The sequence below is a fragment of the Caenorhabditis remanei genome, chromosome I (genome assembly GCF_010183535.1).
Source record: "Caenorhabditis remanei strain PX506 chromosome I, whole genome shotgun sequence".
Lineage (NCBI taxonomy): Eukaryota > Metazoa > Nematoda > Chromadorea > Rhabditida > Rhabditidae > Caenorhabditis > Caenorhabditis remanei.
In genome coordinates, this window is record NC_071328.1 from 401,682 (window position 1) to 422,714 (window position 21,033).

The 21,033-nt window shown below is 39.8% G+C and overlaps 2 protein-coding genes across 2 annotated transcripts; both read right to left on the reverse strand.

The window, feature by feature from the left end:
• Positions 1–2,365: 2,365 nt before the first annotated feature.
• On the reverse strand, positions 2,366–10,077 carry GCK72_000058 (uncharacterized protein; the record flags this gene model as incomplete). The annotated part of the gene is made up of 11 exons (XM_053722243.1): positions 2,366–2,434; positions 2,484–2,593; positions 3,383–3,621; positions 4,201–4,411; positions 5,227–5,355; positions 5,520–5,649; positions 6,586–6,780; positions 7,080–7,241; positions 8,465–8,691; positions 8,850–8,991; positions 9,703–10,077. 11 exons carry the CDS (start codon positions 10,075–10,077, stop codon positions 2,366–2,368), a joined length of 1,989 nt encoding a protein of 662 aa, XP_053590888.1.
• A 1,567-nt stretch (positions 10,078–11,644) lies between these two features.
• On the reverse strand, positions 11,645–19,364 carry GCK72_000059 (uncharacterized protein; the record flags this gene model as incomplete). The annotated part of the gene is made up of 12 exons (XM_053722244.1): positions 11,645–11,796; positions 12,595–12,883; positions 13,483–13,557; positions 13,894–14,100; positions 15,290–15,604; positions 15,658–15,826; positions 16,322–16,563; positions 16,612–16,823; positions 17,722–17,990; positions 18,177–18,397; positions 18,894–19,160; positions 19,206–19,364. The coding sequence occupies 12 exons, from the start codon at positions 19,362–19,364 to the stop codon at positions 11,645–11,647; spliced, it is 2,577 nt and encodes an 858-aa protein (XP_053590889.1).
• Between the last annotated feature and the right edge of the window lie 1,669 nt (positions 19,365–21,033).

Below are 21,033 nucleotides of genomic sequence, written 5' to 3' on the forward strand. Positions count from 1 at the left end.
GGTTGGGAGTATTTACTCCCAACTCGCTCGTATTTCTTTGGCCGTGGAGGCGAAGACTTGATGGGTTGGGAGTATTTACTCCCAACTCGCTCGTAGTTTTTGGCCGTGGAGGCGAAGACTTGATGGGTTGGGAGTATTTACTCCCAACTCGCTCGTAGTTTGTGGTCAAGAAAAAAAGAAGACTTGATGGGTTGGGAGTATTTACTCCCAACTCGCTCGTATTTTTTGGCCGTGGAGGCGAAGACTTGATGGGTTGGGAGTATTTACTCCCAACTCGCTCGTATTTCTTTGGCCGTGGAGGCGAAGACTTGATGGGTTGGGAGTATTTACTCCCAACTCGCTCGTATTTTTTGGCCGTGGAGGCGAAGACTTGATGGGTTGGGAGTATTTACTCCCAACTCGCTCGTAGTTTGTGGTCAAGAAAAAAAGAAGACTTGATGGGTTGGGAGTATTTACTCCCAACTCGCTCGTATTTTTTGGCCGTGGAGGCGAAGACTTGATGGGTTGGGAGTATTTACTCCCAACTCGCTCGTAGTTTGTGGTCAAGAAAAAAAGAAGACTTGATGGGTTGGGAGTATTTACTCCCAACTCGCTCGTATTTTTTGGCCGTGGAGGCGAAGACTTGATGGGTTGGGAGTATTTACTCCCAACTCGCTCGTATTTCTTTGGCCGTGGAGGCGAAGACTTGATGGGTTGGGAGTATTTACTCCCAACTCGCTCGTAGTTTTTGGCCGTGGAGGCGAAGACTTGATGGGTTGGGAGTATTTACTCCCAACTCGCTCGTAGTTTGTGGTCAAGAAAAAAAGAAGACTTGATGGGTTGGGAGTATTTACTCCCAACTCGCTCGTATTTTTTGGCCGTGGAGGCGAAGACTTGATGGGTTGGGAGTATTTACTCCCAACTCGCTCGTATTTCTTTGGCCGTGGAGGCGAAGACTTGATGGGTTGGGAGTATTTACTCCCAACTCGCTCGTATTTTTTGGCCGTGGAGGCGAAGACTTGATGGGTTGGGAGTATTTACTCCCAACTCGCTCGTATGTTGTGGCCAAGAATAAAAACAAAACTTGGGTTGGATGTACCTACATCCAACCCGGTTTTCTGGTGCGGCCGTTAATAGCCAGTAATCATCAGTGTCGCTAGAAGGTGAGTATCGGTGTAGCGTGATTGTTATAAAGTATGTTTTTTTCAGTACACCGTCGATTGGTTGAAAGTGAAAAGCGAGTGCTCAGCGCGCCGAAAACGACTTCTCGATCCTTCAGAGTTTCCTACTTAGAGGTAATTAGTTTTTTGTTATTAAAATGTTTAATCCTAGGCCATGACTGTTGTATCACTTATTCAGTGGGAGTGTGAGTTAGGCTATTTAATTTGGAATTGATAGAAGAATGTTGGGGGCCACGTGACTAGATGTGGGGTCTGGGAATGAGTATTAAAATCAATAGCGCTCCGCTGAAATCAGCTAAAATTCTAGGAGGAAATTGAAAATAAATGTTTTGATTAAAAATTGTGGAAATGTTTTAATAGAATTGAGTTGCGAATGTTTGACAGTTGAAAAATGGACATAAATCGGCTCGAAAAGTAAATGTTCTCGATTAAGCAGCGTATCAAGTGGCATAACGATACAGCGAAATTTGAAAAAAAAAATTTATTTGATATGAATTTGTCAAACATTATTTGGTCAAGCAACCCAAATTTCAAAAAATTCAAATAATCAAACAAATAATTTGGCCAGCCCTGTTCTATACATTCTTGAACCCCTAATTTCCATTTCCAGACTGAAAATTCTGCGAAAATCGATCAATTTTCAGCTTTTATCGCTGAAAATCTGTGAAGATGACTCCGTCGTCAGGTTTGGTGCATTGACCGCAAACACCGTCACGAAATAATGCGGACTTGCAAAAAGGCGCCAAAAAAACGAATTCGAAAAATCGGCGAGAAAATTGTTTTTTTTTTGTTTAAAAAAGTGATTTTCAAAGATTTTTTTTGGATTTTTAGTGTGAAAATTTTATTTCAACAGTTTAAATTTCTTCTCTCAACAGTTTTCTATTCATTTCTGACATTAGAAGCTAAAATTTTGTTTGAAAATCTATTTTTGAAGCAATTTATTTGACTTTTACCCCAAATTTCAAATAATTCAAATAATTTGCCCAGCCCTGATCAATATCCAAAACTATGAAATCGTGAGAATAACAAAAAATAATAATTTTACTCGTAAAATGGAAAAAAAATGACAATGAGATTCTGGGGGAACAAATTATGAAGTTTCAGACACAAAATAAAGCAAGAGTATTTAAAAAAAAAGAGGCGGAGCTTAAACACCCGAAAAATTATTCAAAAAAAAGATTATCAATGGAGCGCAAGTAGATCTTTTAGTAACGAATATTTCCGTCGATTCTCATTCGTCTGCTTTTCATCACTTCTCGATACGACTGCAGACTCTGAAACAAAAAAGGGGCGGGGTTTAATCTTAAAGTGGGCGTGACTTACCTTGGAAAGGATTTCTTCGTGTTCTTTGTAGAACGCCTTGATTTGATCTACAGTTTTGGTGAGTATCACATTCGAAATACTCTCGAAATCGTCTTGATGCCAGTGGAAGCCTGGAAATTTCTTTGAATTTGGCTGGAAAAAGGGGGCGGAGTCTGTCTGTCTGTCCGGATATCCAGATGTCCACTATTTCGGACTTCAACTAATTTTAGGCCATTTTTGACCATTTTTGGCTCATTTTCAGTCATTTTTCTTCAATTTTCTCCAAAAACTCCCCAACTATTGAAATTAATATAAAATTAAGTCCCCTGGCCTAGGATCCGTCAATTCGTCCATCATGGGATATCATCAGAAAAATGACGTCATACGACACAGCTGAAAATGCTACCGTAAGATTTGAGTTCCCAGGATGGCCGAGTTGTGGGTTCTAGGCCATGACTTCTTTTTCCAGATTTTTGTCTGTCCGGACTTCTTATCTATCCGGATGTCCGCAATCCCAAAATATGTCTGTCATATATCAAATAAAATCTGTTTGTCTCCAAAATCTCGAAAAATTGCCGAAATCGTGAGGATGGCCTAGAAAACTCCAAAATTCGGCCACCACGGTGTCCAATAGCCTAGAAAACTCTGAAAGGCCTAGAAATGCTGGAAAAACGATAAAACTGGATTGGGTAGTCAAGATTCGTACAAAAATCGGTCAGATAATGAAAAACAGTTAAAAAAATCAGGACGATGGCCTAGAAAACTTCGAAATTCGGTCATTAGACTATCTTTTGACTAAGAGCGCCTAAAATTGCCTAAAATTCATCACCGAATATCTGCAATTCCTATATCTGTCTGTCCATCCGCTATTCCAAAATCTGTTCATCCGGATGTCTCCCCTCTTTCCCCCAAACCCATACATCGAATACACTGTCTCTTCTCGTCATCCGTCCAATTCGCATCGTATCGAACCCTTCCCGATCGGCTGATCGTCGTCGATGAGCACACCGTCGAAATCTCCGTTTCCGTTATCCATTTCGAGTGTCTACTCTTCAAACCGCCCATCTCCTGTCGCCATTTCGCAATGTTCCTCAAATTGATACGATCCTCCGTCGCCATAGTTTTCATCACTTCTTGACGCGCCGCCTCGTTGATCAGACTGAAAATCAGAGGGGGTTAGGCTTAGGAAAAAAATCAGAAATTTCGGAGCTTCCTGAATTCCGAGTCAGAATTTTCAAATTGCCGAGAATTTTCTCAAAAATTGTTTTTTTCGGAGTTTCCAGATTTCGAAAGCCACGCCCATTTTGTCACTTATTTTCATTACCTGCTGGTTGACACCGTTGATTTCGAAAGAAAACATCGAATTTGTTTTTCGGAACTTCCGGAATTCCGAGTCGGAAATTTCAAAGTTTCCAAAAAAAATGAAGTTTTTCGAAATAAAATATAAATATGTGACAAAATGGGCGTGGCTTTCGAAGCTCCGCCCCCTTTTGCAATTGTCTATCGCGCGAATGATTAGGCCACGCCCCTCGCTAAGGTCAACTCTTTTTTAGATTCTAAAATCTGCCAAACCCCGCCCACAAAGGTCGCACATCCTCATTTCAAGCCAAATGTCATGTTTTCAGCTCATATTCGAATTTCTGGGAGTTTTTTTTTCGGAACTTTTGAAATTTTCCGAATGTTTTGGGGGCGTGGCCTCTCTCTCCCCGCCTCCTCATCTTCATCTTCTGAAACTTACGAAATCTCCTCCATACACTTCGTCTGCCGAATGCGCCAAACCAACGGGACCGCTTTCTGATGTTTCTTTCGAAGACTATCGATGAATGCCAACGCGGCGGGTGAATCGAATATTCGAGTCATATGACACGTATTCGAATCGATTGGATCGTCGTCTTCTGTCATTCCTTCTACTATCAACTCTTTCGATGGAACACGAATCTCACATTCGTCTGGAATAGGGAGATGATGATATACCGAAAAAAAATCTTCAAAACTATGATTTTCAGTCTGAAAATATGCTCAAAATTGGTCGAAAAACGAAAAATATCGAGAAAAACCACCAAAAACACGTATAATGTAGAGCAATGCACCAAAAAATGGCACTTCTGAAAAAACGACCTTCTGGACTGAATTTTTGATGATTTTCAGGAAATTTTTAACCCAAAAACTGAAGTTTTCTACATAAAACCCCTGTTATAAACTTTTATTATTGACGAATACGCTAAAAACCGCTACAATTCCCATTCTCCTTACTCAAAAAGAGCATTGGTGGAAGAATTTTTCCACAAGTTCGTGTAGTCCTCTCGGACAAGATTTTGCGGCTCAATTCCTCCTTTTCTTACTTTTTCCAGCAATTATATCGAAAAAATACCAAAATTTGTTGGAAAATATGCGGGAATTGAGCAAAAATCTTGTACGAACTCGTGGAAAAACTCTTCCACCAATGCTCGTTTTGAGTCAGGAGAAACAGGAATTGTAGCGGTTTTAGCATATTCGTCAATAATAAAAGTTTCTAACAGGGTTTTCGGCGTTTTATGTAGAAAATTTCAGTTTTTGGGTTTAAAATTTCTTGAAAATCATCAAAAATTCAGTCCAGAAGGTTGTTTTCTCAGAAGTGCCATTTTTTGGTGCATTGCTCTACATTATACGTGTTTTTGGTGGTTTTTCTCGATATTTTTCGTTTTTCGACCAATTTCGAGCATATTTTCGGACTGAAAATATGATTTCAGTCCTCTTTTTTTTCCAACAGTATCCCAAATCTCACCAAGAACAACACACTCATCATCATCATCATCGATTGTTATCGTGAATTCTGGGATTCCCAATCGTTCGGCCGCCTTTCCATCAGCCGGACTCATCATTTCCACATAGTCGTTGACAAACGGTTTCATGTCTGAAAATTAGGGAAATAATTAAGAAAATGGAAGAAAAACGAGAAGAAGGCGCGCCAGATATAATGAAAACAGTCAAAAAAGCGTCTGCGGCGCGCCAGAATTCCCATGATCTCCAAAAGCACAAAACGCGCCAACGGTACGCCAGAGACGTCTGAAAACTCACATTCGGGACAGACGACTCGTTTATTCTGTTTCTCAGCGATGGTGAGAAGACTCGGCGGTCGAGATGTTCGCATCAGACGGAAATAGAGAATACACGGACGACACTCGTGACGACCCATCATTTTGTTTAGCTGCAAATGGGCGGAGCTTGAAATTAGAAAATTGGGATTACAAAATAGGAATTTCTGGAGTTTTTTTAAATTCAAAAGTAGTTTCTGACAACAAAGTCAAGGTTTTTCATGGGGAAAATTTGGGAAAATCAGACTTGTCATCTTTATCGGCACGTCACTCCCTTCAAAATTAACATTACGAGTCCAAAAATATACAAAAATGTAGATCTCTGCGAGTTCTATGCCTCTGATATAATACAGGACGGCTTCGGATTCTTTAATGTACCGCGGGACGAGCTAAAGTGTCAAAGTCCGTACGCGGTACAATAATGAATCTTAAGCCGTTCCGTATTATATCAGAGACATAGAACTCGCCGAAATCTGCATTTTCGTGTATTTTTGGATTCGTAATGTTCATATTAAATAGAGTTACGTGTCGATAAAGATGGCTAGTCAGATTTATCCAAATTTGCCACAAAAACCTTGATTTTTTCATTTTTTCCATCCAAAAAATGGATTCGGGACGTTTCGAAACTTCGAAAACCCTTTCCAAGGTAAGTTTCTGCGATTTTGATAGATTTTCATGGGTTTTCAGTAATATGATAGTTTCGAAATGTCCCGGAACCGAAAAATCGAGATTGTTATGACAAAAATAGGCTCAGGGACATTTCGGAACTGATCTACTACTGAAAACACTCGAAAATCTATTTAAATCGTGGAAATGCCTTCGAAACTTCCTGTTTCGGATCCAAAATGTTGAGAAAAGTGAGAAAATCAAGGTTTCTCACGGGAAAATTAGAAAAAATCAGAAAAATCAGGCTGAAGTTGTTTAAACCTGATTCTGGTAGTTCTAATCAGGGCGGTTCTAAGTCGGGACGGATCCAAATGACCGATTCCGGAACGACTGGTTCTAAAATGTCCTCGAGCCTGTTTCCCATCTTCACCACCGAAACTCACAATAAGAACACAACTCTTTTGATTGCAATTCTCACAGTATCCCGCTTCAACTCGATCCATTCCATTGATATCATTCATCAACTCATCATATTTATCAGTTTCATTCAATTGAATACCGATATTCGTCTTGTAATTCGCCACTTTCTTCGTCTGATAATAGTAATTCACGATGGAGTGCAACGAGCGGTTTGGCATCTGAGAAATAGGGAATTTTCTACTTTTTCAAATTATTCTTACAACTGCACTCCACCGCAAACGAGAGAGTATCGGCGAGAGAGACGCAGAGTTGGCACTGATTTTCACAGTTTTTGTACCCCATTTTCGCTATTTTTCATAACATTTTACTCAAAAAAACCATTGAAAATAGCAAAAATGTGTCAAAAACTGTGAAAATCTGTGTTGCCGCGAGAAAAAAACTCTGCGCATCTCGTCGATATACCCTCGTTTGCGATAGAGCGCGGTTGTAAGAAGCGTGCCGTGCTAATATCACTCACCACCGCCTTAATCTTTCGGAATTTCTTTCCAAAATTGAAATAACTCGTCGTGAAGAGAGCAACTTCCTCTTCCGTCCACGTCTCCTTGATTTCTTTCCGTTTTCCACATTCTTTTGCCGCCGAATCGAAGTCGAGATTCTCTTTGCGGAGGATGTAGAGCGCCTGGAATAAAGAAATGATAATAACTTCTGATATTAGAGGAAAATAGTCAACGAATCCAGAAATAGAACAAGAAAAATCAGGATATTCAGAATTTCTTTATAGATCCGAGTAGAATTCTTTGGATAACGGGCTTCGGGACTGATCTTATATTTTGTTTATTTGCAGATTCCGATTAATATTTTTTCAGTCCGAAAATATGCTCAAAATTGGTCAAAAACGAAAAATATCGAGCAAAACCACCAAAAACACGTATAATGTAGAGCGATGCACCGTAAAATGGCACTTCTGAGAAAACGACCTTCTGAACTGAATTTTTGATGATTTTCAGGAAATTTTTAACCCAAAAACTGAAATTTTCTACATAAACCGCCGAAAACTTTGTTAGAAACTTTTGTTATTGACGAATATGCTAAAAACCGCTACAATTCCTGTTTCTCCCGACTCAAAATGAGCTTTGTTGGAAGAGTTTTTCCACACGGTCGTGTAGTCCTCTCGGACAAGATTTTTTGGCTCAATTCCTCCTCACATTTCCAACAATTGTTGGTATTTTCGCAATATAAACTGAAGAAAACTACAAAAATGTGTTGAAAAAAGTGAGGAAAATGAGGAATCGAGCCAGAAATCTTGTCCGAGAGGACTACACGACCGCGTGGAAAAACTCTTCCACCAAAGCTCATTTTGAACGGGAATTGCAAATTTTGGCGTGGTTTTCATACAAAATTTTATAAAAGCCACCGAAATTCCGCCGAAATCTCATTCAAAAATTCAAAACTTTTCTGAACATTTTATTAGCACGACACGGTCCTTACAAAAGCGCTCTACCGAAACCGATGAAAATTATGTGCGAAATTGAGAGACTCAGAGATAAAGAGACATTTTTCAACGGCGTTTCGGTGAAGCGCAGTTGTAAGAACTGTGTCGAGCTAATACACGGAAGTCGGAAGTGAAAAAAAGCATGGAAGTCGAAGGAATTCCGCACAGAGAAGGAAGTTTTTGTAATTTTTCCAAATTTTCAGCTGAAATCGATGGATTAAAGTTTTGAAAAGTGGAAATATGGGTTCTACGAGTGATTTTCGATTGATTTCTGTAAAATTCAATGAAAAATTCAAAAGATTCCGCCTGAAATCGAGAATTCCCACTGCGCCAAATTTTCATCTACTTTTTGGCAGGAACTTTAATTTTTTTATTTTCTATACATTGAACATCTGTTTGTTCTACCGTACCCTATCAATAGGCATCGAGAACTTTCCGCTCGTTTCTCCAATATAATCGACGAGTCTCTTCTTATCAACGGGTTGCTCACAATCCCAAATCAATGTTTCCCTTTCATCATCGCTAATTTCCTCTTCTCGTGGGATTGGTTCAGGTGTTCCTTCATTTGAGATTTGTGCTTGATGCTCCGTTCCGATATGAATCGATTTGTCTATCTGGGTCAGTGGGACGGGAGCGGCTGAAAAATAGAAATTAAATGGAAAAAATAACACTTCAGACCCAAAAACCTTCAAAAATCCCATCAAATTCCCTCAATTTTCATATTTTGAGCTCCAAATTGTCTCAAAATCGTGATTTTTTGAAATTTCAAATGAGAATTATATGATATATACTCACTTAATGATAGATTTGCTAGATTTTGATCGTCTTTCTCACTCTCAGAAGATTCCTCTTCATCCTCATCATCTGCATCATCATCCATCGATTCGGCTGACGTTGAATCACGTGCTCTGATGGCTTCGGCTGGTGGGGATTCTGGCTGAAAATTATGAACTAAAATGAAAGAATCTTCAATTTTCTGATAGAAATTGACATTTTGAGTGATTTTTTCCATTTGACTCGAAAATCGCTTCAAATTTGAAGAGTTTTCCGTCACAAAAGATTAAAAATGATGAATTTTGGTTTAAAAATTAAGATTTTTCAGCCTAAAATCCCTAAAATCCGGAATTTTTGCTCAAAAGCAGTAAAATTTCACTTTTCGCTACAAGTAGAGAAAATTTGGGCATAGCTTCCGCGTTGGAGTGGCAAGTGCGCTCTACTGATAACCTGGAGTTCACAGCGTTGAGCTCACCGGATTAGCAATAGAGCGCAGTTGTCAAAAGTAGGTTATTCTTCAAATTATTGGCTAAAAAACACCGTATTTCAGCTTAAAAACCCGAATCTTGCCGTTTTTTGGACCAAAAAATACGACACAATTTTCAGAATTATTCCAGAAATAATGAATTTTGGATTTAAAATTACATATTTGAGGCTTAAAATCCATACTTTCGGACTATTTTCAGCATTTTTGACTCGAAAAATCTGAAAATCAGTGAAATTTCACGGGAAAAAAATGATTTTAGACTGAATATCATCGTTTTTTTCAGCTTAAATACCCAAATTTGACCGTTTTCGGTCGAAAAAAGTGGCAAAATTGCAATTTCAGTCGATTTTTCACTCCAAAATCCCAAATTTTCCCTCTTTTCCGTACTTCTTCCGTATCCATTCTCTCATCATCATCGTCTCCTCGTCCTCTGTCTTCAGATTCCCGTCCTTCTGGCATCTCCTCTTCCAGAATCCGTCTCTCCTCTTCAAACGCCTCCAAATACTCGTTGCCGTCAATGGGATTCTGAATCCGTGGAACGTCTTCTGGTTGTGGATTCAGAGGAGGATTCAGAATCTCCTCCATCTCATCGTCAATTCTCAACAACTCTTCTTCTGGTATTTGCACGTCGTCTGGATTCTGAATTCCCACGTCTTCATCGTCATTCAGAAGGTCGTCATCGTCTTCGATCGATGGAGGCGACGCACTGACTGGAATGTTCTCTTTTCGAGAATTCTCACTTCCCTCCGGAGAGTTGTCCATTTTTGGGTTGGTTGGCGGCTGAAAATTGGGGATTTTATTGAAAAAAAAGGAGAAAAACGAGATTTTTAACGAAAAAAAAAAAAGAGAAAATACGAAAAATCGAGAGAAAACAGCGGTTTAGACAGAAATTTGCAAGTTTTCGAGTGGAAAATCAGAGAAAACTGTAGAACCTCAAAATTATAAAGTTTGAAGCGATTTTGACTGGAAAGCACCTCAAAAATCGATATTTCGAGTGAAGAATCACTGATTTACCCATTTTTCACCTGTTTCAAAACCAATAATCACAAAAATGGAATGAATTGCAGCTGAGAAATTTGGGCATAGCTTCCGCGTTGGAGTGGCAAGTGCGCTCTATTGACAACCCGGAGTTCACCGCGTTGGGATCACCGGATTAGCAATAGAGCGCACTTGTCAAAAGTATGTTATTCTTCAAAATTTTGGCCATGGGCTTCTAGATTATGGATTTACTGATTTTCGACGAAACAAATATGAAAAAAACACGAAAAATCAAAGGAAAACAGCGTTTTAGACAGAAATTTGCAAGTTTTCAAGCTGAAATTAGTTTTCCTGAAAAACCCAAAAAATCGTAAATTTTTAGGCAATTTCAGTTTTTCAGTGGAAACCATCTCAAAAAAGGAAAATTTATCCTCTTTTTCACCCAAAATGATCAAAAATCGACCTTGACATCGCTCTACCTGTCAGAAATCGAAATCCGTCACCTAAACCTCAAAATTATGAAGTTTGAAGCGATTCTGACTGAAAAACACCTTGAAAATCAATTTTTCGAATCAGAAATCACTGATTTATCTATTTCTCACTTGCTTTAAAACAAAATTGACAAAAATCGGGAGAATTTCATAATTTCTCAATTTCAACGATTTTTCTTTGAAATTGAAAAGTATTAAAGTGTAGATAATTTTTCGCCTCTTCCAACATTCTATGTATAGAAAACCAGCTGAAAATCAAAAACAACAAGTTCCCGCCAAAGCGTAGATCAAAATTTGGCGCCATGAGAGAGCAGCGGGAATTCTCGATTTTTGTCGGAATCTTTTGAATTTTTCGTTAAATTTCACGGAAACCGATCAAAAATCACTCATAGAATCCATATTTCCACTTTGCAAAACTCCAATCCATCGATTTCAGCTAAAAAATTTGAAAAAATCCAAAAACTTACTGAAAAACCGTTTAAAACCTATGATTTCCGCATTTTTTCGATTAAATCTATATAAAATCGATAAGAAATCCATATTTTTATCTATTTTGAGCAAAAAAATCTAAAAAATGACGGAATATATGCCAAAACCGATCAAAAATAGATCTCCATAAATAAACAAAAATGTGGATAAATGCAAGTGCGCCCCAGCGAACACGGCGGGAACATTGAAAATTTGAATTGAAAAATAAGCGAAAATAGTGAAAAATGGATGATTTCGATTGAAAAAACCACTAAAAATACTCGAATTTCGAGGAGAACAAGAAAAAAACAAATTCATTCAAAAATATAACAAAAATAATAACAAAAACCTCTCTAAATCCTAAAAAAGACACAAAATTATTTTTTCAAAAATTATTTCGCCTTCTCCTTTTTCTGCTTCTTCCCACCCTTCTTCTTATCCAATTTCCTTCGTTCCGCCTGAATTCGATCAAGAATTTTCCCGATTTTCTTTCGATTCTCCTCTTTGTCACCTTCTACGCCACAAGAGAGTGTTACATGGAATCCTGGAATTAACAAAAAGAGATATTGGTTGGGGAAGGTGGCCTAACAAGTTCAAATTGTGCTTATTTCGAAGTGAGAGCTCAAAAATAGATAAAAATGGTCGAGAAATCTGGAGAAATCTGGAAAAATAGCTAAAATCGGGAGCATGGCCTAGAAAATTCCAAAACTCGGCCATCGGACTGTTCCGTGGCCTAGAAAACTCCAAAAACTCGGCCACCAGATTGTCAGGTGGCCTAGAATCATCCGGGTGGCCTAGAAAACTCGGAAATTCGGCAACCAAGCTTGCGGGTGACCTATAGCTAGGCGATCGGATTGTTCCGTGGCCTAGAAACCTCTGGAACGTCTAGAAATGTCGAAAAAACAATACAACTGGTTTCAGTGACCTAAAATCGATCAAAAATCGGTCAGATATCAGAAAAAAGCTAAAAAATCGGGATGATGGCCTAGAAAACTCTGAATCTCGGCCACCTGGACGTCTGGTGGCCTAGAAACCCAAACCTCGGCCATCAAACCTAAATATTAAGAATCAGCGTGACGAGACCTTTCGAATGAGTATAATCATGCCCGGGTTCACTCTCAATTGGGTCTCACCACGAAACTACGGTATGCGCCTTTAAATTGGGTTACTGTAGTTTTCGTGGTGAGACTCAATTGAGAGCAAACCCGGGCATGATTATACTTTTCTGAAAGCTCTTATCACGCTGAATCTAATGGTATAGGTTTGGTGGCCGAATTTTGAATTTCTAGGCCACCATGAGAAAAAAAGCTTATCTGATGGCCTAGAAATCCCCAAAATCTACCTCTTCTCTTTGTGACCCTGTGATCTCTCAACACCATCCCCTCCTCCTTCATAATTCTCAAAATCTCCGAGTGCTCCGTGTGCTCCGCCCGTCTCCACAACTCGTCTCCGCCCATTTCTTCGATGAGTCGTCGATCGACACTCGGACGTCCTCCACTCACACTGTCAATCATCAGAAGAAACTCAATTTGGGCATCTGAATCCACGAGGGGCCATGGTTGAGCGGAGATCAGGGATTCGGATGGATAGAGGGCTGACCACATTTCTGCCGCCACGTGGGGACAGAATACCTGAAAAAATGGAAATGGAAATGTGATGGTCTAGAAATCCAAATTTGGAAAGTTAGGCCATCAACTTTTTTCAGCAAATTTCTATCGAAAATTGCCCTAAAACATCAGACCGAAAATTTTGTGGCCTAGAAATCCATGAAGTGAAAAGTTAGGCCATGAACTCAACTTGGTGGCCTAGAGAAAATCCAGTAAAACACCTAGACCATTAAACTCAATAATGGCCTAGAAACCCAAATTTTGGGTTTCTTTGTCATCACTCACTACGGTGGCCGAGAAAACCAAAGAGCCTGGATCTTCGGCCACCGTTCTGCAGTAGCGGTGGCCTAGAACCCCAATCTTAGGTCACGCTCTCAAAAGTTCTTCCATCGAACCTAAAAACTCAAATCTTTGAAAATGGCCTAGAAACCCAAGGTCTCGAAAGTTCGGTCATCATTTCTAGATTTTTTAGTGGCCTAGGAAACCATGAAGTAAAAAGTGAGGCCATGAGCTGAACTTGATGGCCTAGAAAAATCCAGAGAAAAAACCTAGGCCACCAAACTCAAAAATGGCCAACTTTTTTCGGTGGCCTAGAAAAATCCTAGTCCCCCCTCTATTTTTACCTGCAACATGATAACCAACGACTTCACCGCTCGTTGTCCTTCAGGACTATTCGCCAGGTAGATCGGATCGATTTTCTGGAAAAAAATGGGGGGAAATGGACATCCGGATATTACGGAAAAACGGACAGACAGACATATAGATTGAGAGCTGGGGCGCCGATGGCGCGATTTTAAGCATTTTTACTCAATTTTCCGTCCTCGGGGCTAAATTTATGTCTGTCTGTCGATCTGTGTGTTCGATGTCGGACATTCGGACTTTCGGACAGACAGACTAAAGGCTGGGGCGCCAATGACGCGTTTCCAGCGGGATTTTAAGCATTTTTACTCAATTTTCCGTCTTTGAAGCAGCGATTTAGGGTATTTTTCTCGAATTTATCTGTCTGTGTGTCCAGATGTCCTCTGTTACCGTACCTTCAACGCATTCGTAAACCCTTGAAGCCTCATCAAGGCAGTATTGTGTAGATGAAGGATTTCCAGACACATTCCCACATTCCTCACAAAGAAATTATAGGTCTCTCGGATCGATTCCTCTATTTTTGGGTCCATATCGACGATTTTTGAAGAGCAACGAGACTCGATGACGTCCGAGTTGATTGTGGCGATTCGGTCGAGCAGTTTCTGAGAATTTTTGGGTAATTAGCGGGTAATTAAAAGAGGACTGAAGTCATTTGTTTCGCTCCGAACTCTAAGCGAAAAAATTAAAATTTTCCAGACTTGTCACGGGCCGGGCCGGGCCGAAATCAGAAAACATCTCGGCCCGGCCCGGCTCGTTTTGAAACATTTTGAGTTGTTGAATTTACTCTATTTTTTCGAAAAATTTCAAATAAAATTTGGTAAAAACGGGTTCCCATTTTTGAATCCGGGCCGGGCCAAGAGAAATTTCGGCCCGGCCCGATTTTCTAATTTTCAGATGTTTTTGAGCCAAAAATGCTGGAAATAGTCCGAAATTGTGAATTTTAAGGCTAAAAAGTGGTGTTTTTTAACCCAAAATTCATTATTTTTTAATCTTTTGCAAAGTTTCAGCACGCTTTTCCTAAGCTCCGCCCACTCCTTCTGGAACAACTTTTAAAATTGCATTCAAGCTTCTGATATTTTTCAAAGTCAAAAACAGCAAAATTTGGGTGTTTAAGCTGAAAAATGGCGATTTTTCATCCTAAAATCACTTTTTTCTAGGTTTTATGCTTTCAAAGCTCAGAAATTCTGATTTTTTTTCAGATATTTCAGTTTCCGATATTTCAGACAATTCTAAGAAATTTTATTATTGCTAAAAATCGCTCTGAAATCGTTCTCCTGACTCAAAAAGAGCTTTGGGAGAAGAGTTTTTCCACGCGGTCGTGTAGTCCTCTCGGAAAAGATTGTTGCTGAAATTCCTCGTTTTCTCACTTTTTTAAACGAAATTTATTTTTTTCAAGTTTTTCAGATGTCGCAATGGATTAAAAAAGGTCCCATTCATCAGAATTGTGGGGAATTAAATTTTCTGTCTTATGAGCCAGAAAACGTGAATTTCGGTCTGAAATTGATCCTTTATTTCTAACTGGAAATCACTGTGACTTCAATACCTAGATAGAAAACGAGGAAATAGAACAGAAATCTTTTCCGAGAGGACTACACGACCGCGTGCATAAATTCTTCCACCAATGCCCATTTTGAGTCAGGAGAACCGTGCGATATAAATAGATTTTTAAAAATTTCCCTCATTTTCTCTAATTTCAATCATTTTTCTCCATTTTTCCCATCTCAAACTATTCCTGATAAGGTTCACAATTTGGACCAATTTTTCCTCAAATTTCGCCCCCTCAATTCCCACCTTAATCCCCTTCAAATCCGTCTCTCCCCAATTAATCGGTGCCCTGGGTGCCGCCGCCTCCAGAAGTCTCAGTCTCGTCATATCGACACCTTCTGAATCCAACATCGCCGCCAAATCCACTCCATTATTCTTCGATTTGCTCATTTTTTCGTAGACAGTGTCGATTTCCACGGAGGCGTCGGTTTTCAGATGGACACGGCCTTCTGAATTCGTCGTTACGTCTTCTGGAGACACGTATTTGCCAGTGGATTTTTCGATAAAAGTTTTCCCGCGAACGATTCCTTGAGGGATGAGATCAGTGAACGGTTCGGCGGTCTAAAGGAAAAGGAGTAACTGTAACTTTGGGTTACTGTATTTTTTTGATCTACCTGAATCACTCGGATATCCTTCAAGAAATAAGAAATAAATCTGGCGAAGAACATGTGAACGGCGGCGTGTTCGATGCCTCCGACATAGACGTCTACTGGCATCTTTTCAAGGGACGTCTTCGATGCCAACTCGTTTGAATTCTTGGAGTCAAGGTAGCGGAAGTAGTACCTGAAAAATAGAATTTGTAGGATATGGGTTGCTGTGTAGCCTAGAATCCAGATCTGAGTAATGTAGCCCAGGATCCGGCGTCCTCTGTAGATCCTAACTCTAGGATTTGGGTTACTGTAGCCTAGGATCCAGTTTTCGAAAATTCGGGTTACGGTAGTCTAAGATCTAGATTTTGAGATCAGGGTTACGGTAGTCTAAGATCTAAATTACCATATCGGGCTGCTGTAACCGGGATCCTGAGTACTGTAACCCAGGCTCCTGTTTTTGAAGATTCGGGTTACTGTAGCTATAAACCTTTCCTAGATCCTGGTTCTTCCAGGATCACAATCCTAAATCCTGGGTTACTGTACCCATTATACGTTTATAGCAAGATCATATGCGCCGGATCTGGGTTACTGTATCCCAGGATCAAAATTGTCGTTTAGGATTACTGTACTTCGGTTCCTATGATCCGGGTTACTGTACCGCCAGGATCCAAATATCCGCAATCCTTACCACGCCGAATCAAAGAACGTATCCAACGTATCCGAATCGAAAGTTCCCTCTTCTCCGAATCTCTCCCTATCAACTTTTTGTCCTCTATCCGTTCCAAGTACTGGCAACCTATCCAATCTCGTCGCAACCCTCTTCCCATCATCCGTTTGAATCATCGGAATCGGTGTTCCCCATCCACGTTGTCGACTCACAACCCAATCGGTCAGTGTCCGCGATGTCTCGTAGCCACCGTAACCGCCAAACTGCAATTAACTTCTTAATTGACACTTAGAGATAATTAACTAAATCACCGCCGCCATCTCCTGAATATCGTTTTTCGTCAGATTCCGCTTATGCTTTGGCTCCTGAATACCGAATTTCTCTGCTAATTCCTTGTCAGTCTGAAAGTTTCCGACTCGAGAATTCTGGAAGGATTCTAGTTCTGGATGGTAGGAATCGTCGACGACGATTGCAGGGATTTGACGACCGGTCACTCCGTTGAGCACTTCAAATGGCAGTTTGTCTGGAAAAGTTGGATATTCAGATTTCAGATCTCACAGTAACTCAGAATTAAGGATATTGATCCTGGATCTCGAAAAGTTGGTCCAGAGCTGCAGTAACCCGAATCTTCAATATCTGGATCCTGGGCTACAGTAATCCGAAAGAAAAATTTGGATCCCGGGATACGGTAACCTTCATCCTGGACATAAAATTTTACCGTAAACCTATCATGAGTACAGTAACCTGGATCCTGTATTTTAGGATCCAACCTACAGTAGCAAACACGGTGGATCCAAGTCTATAGTAATCTGGTCTGGACCACAGTAACCCAGGATCTAGGATTGTGATCCTGGAAGACTCCCATATTAGAGAACTAGTATCTTGGAAGGTTGATACAGAGCTACAGTAATCCGAAAGGAAAATTTGGATCCTGGGGTACTGTAACCTAGGTCCTGGACATAGGATCTTACTGTAAACCTATCAGGATCAGAACAACTGAAACAGAAATTTTGATCAAAAACCAATTTTTTTTTGTTTCGTTCATTTTTTTCACGATTTCAAAGCTTAAAATTTTGATCCTAGGCTACAGTACTCCGATCCTAAAATCTGGATCCTATGCTACAGTACTCCGATCTTGAAAACTCGATCCTAGGTTACAGTAACCCAGATCATGATCCTACTATGCTACAGTAACCCGAATCTTAAAATCTAGGTCTTAGGCTACAGTACTCCGATCCTAAAATCTGGATCCTATGCTACAGTACTCCGATCTTGAAAACTCGATCCTAGGTTACAGTAACCCAGATCATGATCCTACTATGCTACAATACTCCGATTCTAAAATCTGGATCCTACGGTACAGTACTTCGATCTTCAAATCTGGATCATAGGCTACAGTAACCGTTCCTCTTCAAACTCACACGGAAACTCTTTTCTCTCCTTATCAGCCATCGAATGGCTCTTCTTCAAAATCAAAAACTCTGCATTCGAAATCTCAAATATATCTTTTATCCTCAAATCGATAAACTCATCGTCCGTCGTTCCAATCACCGGCAGAATGAATCGAAAGACATCACACTTTCCAATCCAATTCGCCTGAATATCCGCCACCTCTCCCCACTGTTCAGACATCGCCCGGAGTCCTTCCTGCAGTCGTTTCGCGTATTTCGGCGTCTCAATCATCCATTGTCTGCAAAATAATTAAAAATTTGGGCATAGCTTCCGCGTCAAACTGACAAGCGCGCTCTACTGATAACTCTACGTTAATTTAGTCATTTTTATGCAAACATGGCAGAATTAGCATTAGATTGTCAGTAGAGCGCACTTGCCTATAGGTTAATTATATAGTGTAATTAATAACTAATTAATTATAGACCTCAATTTCTTTTTCTCAGCCGTGGCTCCACTCCTCCAACTCCGCCCCTCATTATCGATTTGCTCAGCGGCGAGAACTGTTTGATCTACAGGATCCCAATTGACTTCTGCCGTCGTTCGTTTCACTAATCCATGTTCGAATAGTTTACAGAATATCCATTGGGTCCAACGGAAGAATTCCGGCTCACATGTTGAGATCTCGCGTTCCCAGTCGAATAGGATCTGGAATTTGTGAGGAGTTTAGGTTCCGCCCACTTTTCAGCTAAAAATCCTGTTTTTGATTGAAAAATCAAAACTCAAAAATAACTTTTTCGACATAAATTTCCTATTTTTAAGTCAAAACATTCGATTTTTCAACCGAAAACTGGGCTTTTCGGCTCCCTCTATCTCTACCTCTGAAAAATCGACTTTTTTCAATTAACAAACGAGAACTTTTTGTTAAGAAATTGCGTTTTGCAACTTAAAATTTGGTGACTGAAAACAGCTGATTTTGTCGGTTTTAGTCATTTAGCCTGAAAATTTTGGGCATAGCTTCCGCATTAAACTGGCAAATGTGCTTTACTGATAATACTATGTTAATTTGGTCATTTTCTATGCAAAAATGACAAAATTAGCATAAGATTGTCAGTAGAGCGCACTTTCCAAACGATAGGTTTCTTGACAGGTATCTCTATCTCTATCCCTATCATTTCTCTCTATCACTATCCCTCTACCGTACCTTCGTCTTCACCAACTGCTCCTTCATCGTCTCAATATTCTTAACCGTCCACTCCCTCGGATCCACCCCCTTATCCCTGGCCGCATTTTCAGCCGGCAATCCGAATGAATCCCATCCGATCGGATGAATCACTTCGTATCCATTCAATCGATAATACCGGGCGGTCGCATCAGAAATCGTGTAAACCCTCATGTGTCCGATGTGAAGACGTCCCGATGGGTAGGGAAACATCGATAGAATGTACTTTTTGGAGTTTTTTGAGGGATTCTGGAATATTCTGTCTGTGAATCTGTCTGTCCAGAATGTCCTTACCAATTTCCCATTTTCAAACTCTTTAATGAGTTTGTCTGACCAATGTGTCTCCAATAACTTTGTGTTCTCACTGATTCTCGTCTCTTTCAATGGCCATTGAAGTGCCGTTCCGAGACGACGGAACTGGCGATGGAGACCAGTTCTCCAACGGATTAACATCCTGCTGGAATAATGAACGGAGTTTATGAAATAAATGGAGGGAAATTTGAGACATTTTTTTCTGAAACGATAAACGGAAAAGACGGAAAAAAGACGGAAGTGAGTTTTGTTTCGACAGTATGAAACTAACGGCAATTAGATAAAGTTAATTAGTTTCTTTGAAGGTATAACCATACTTTCAAACCGACCGGCACGGGCCGACGCCTAATTCGCTTAAAACTCAATATTATGAGCTGAAAAATATTCCAAAATATAGATCTCGACGAGCTCTATGTCCGTGACCTATTACGGGATGGATATCGGATCGTTATGTGCCGCGAGCCGGACTAGAAGTGGTTTTTTCGGCCCGCGGCACATTAACAATTCGCCATCCGGCCCGTAGTAGGTCCGTGACATAGAAATCATAGAGATCTACATTTTGGTATATTTTTCAGCTCGTAATATTGCGATTTAAGAGAGTTACGCGCCGGCTCGTGCCGGCTCGGTATGACAATATGATAACTACTTGTTGATCATACAAATCCTAACATTTTACTTATTGGGTACCAGTAGACCTGAGAAAGTCTCCACTTCCGACTCCCGCGTGTCAAATTATGCGCAGTTATGCGCTTTATTACTGTCGAAATAAAAAAGTTCCGACATTTTTTTTCACGTCAGAATGCAGACTCAGTAATTTTGCACTGATAGTGAGTCCACAATTGTCGTGAGAAAAAAAAAAGTATTTTTGTTTTGATAATAATCTACAAACTATGCTCACAGATAAAGAGACGCTGGGTAAAAAGCAAAAAAAAGAGTGAGTAAATGGAACCAAGGTGGCATCAAGGAGATCGGCTTTGAATGATCTTGCGCTCGGCCTTATATACTGGGAGGGGAAGAACAATGGCACCCGCGGGCTAGAGGTCAAATGGTGATCATACTTGTCAAGGCCCGTTGTTTTCAATTTTTTGATCAAAAGTTCGAAAAAATTTGAAAATTGGTGTCAATTATCCGGTCCCTACGAATTCAAAGTAGTTTCCCGCGAAACACAGCACCATATCACTCCAAAATCTACTTTTAATGCGTCAGCGAGACGGGAAAAGCGTCAGAAGTCTACTGTGCGCATAACGCGATAAAAATGTTTTGAAAATGTTTTCACCGGAAAAAACCAACTTTTTGGGAATTAAAAATAAGTTTAGGGGAATTTTCGTAATTTTATTGCTATAAAACACCTAAACTTCACTGAATTCGGTAGAAAACGGCTGATTTAGTAATTTTGTATACTGTAGGAAAACTTTTTTGCTATGCGCCTTTAAAGCTACAGTAAGAATTTGCACTACTAAAGCGTCAGCAATGCCTTGGGTCATTTGGATGCGTAAGGACCAGTGCGAAACCGGAAGTCTAGTGAAGCGCGTTTAATTTTTCGGATAAAGCTCAATTTTATTCCATTTTTCTCGCTATTTTCTATTAAATTTCGCAAAATTTCAAATTATACAAAAAATAAAGAAATTTTCGTATTTTCGACAAGAAATATATAAAAGAAAATCAACGCAATTCTTCAAACTATTCTCATCAATTTTGATAAAACAATTCATTTTTCATCTTTTTTAGCGGAAAATAATTACAAAATAAAAGATATATCTCTGTGGGGGAAAAAAGGGAAAAAAGGGGAAAGGAACGGAAAATAAGCTCT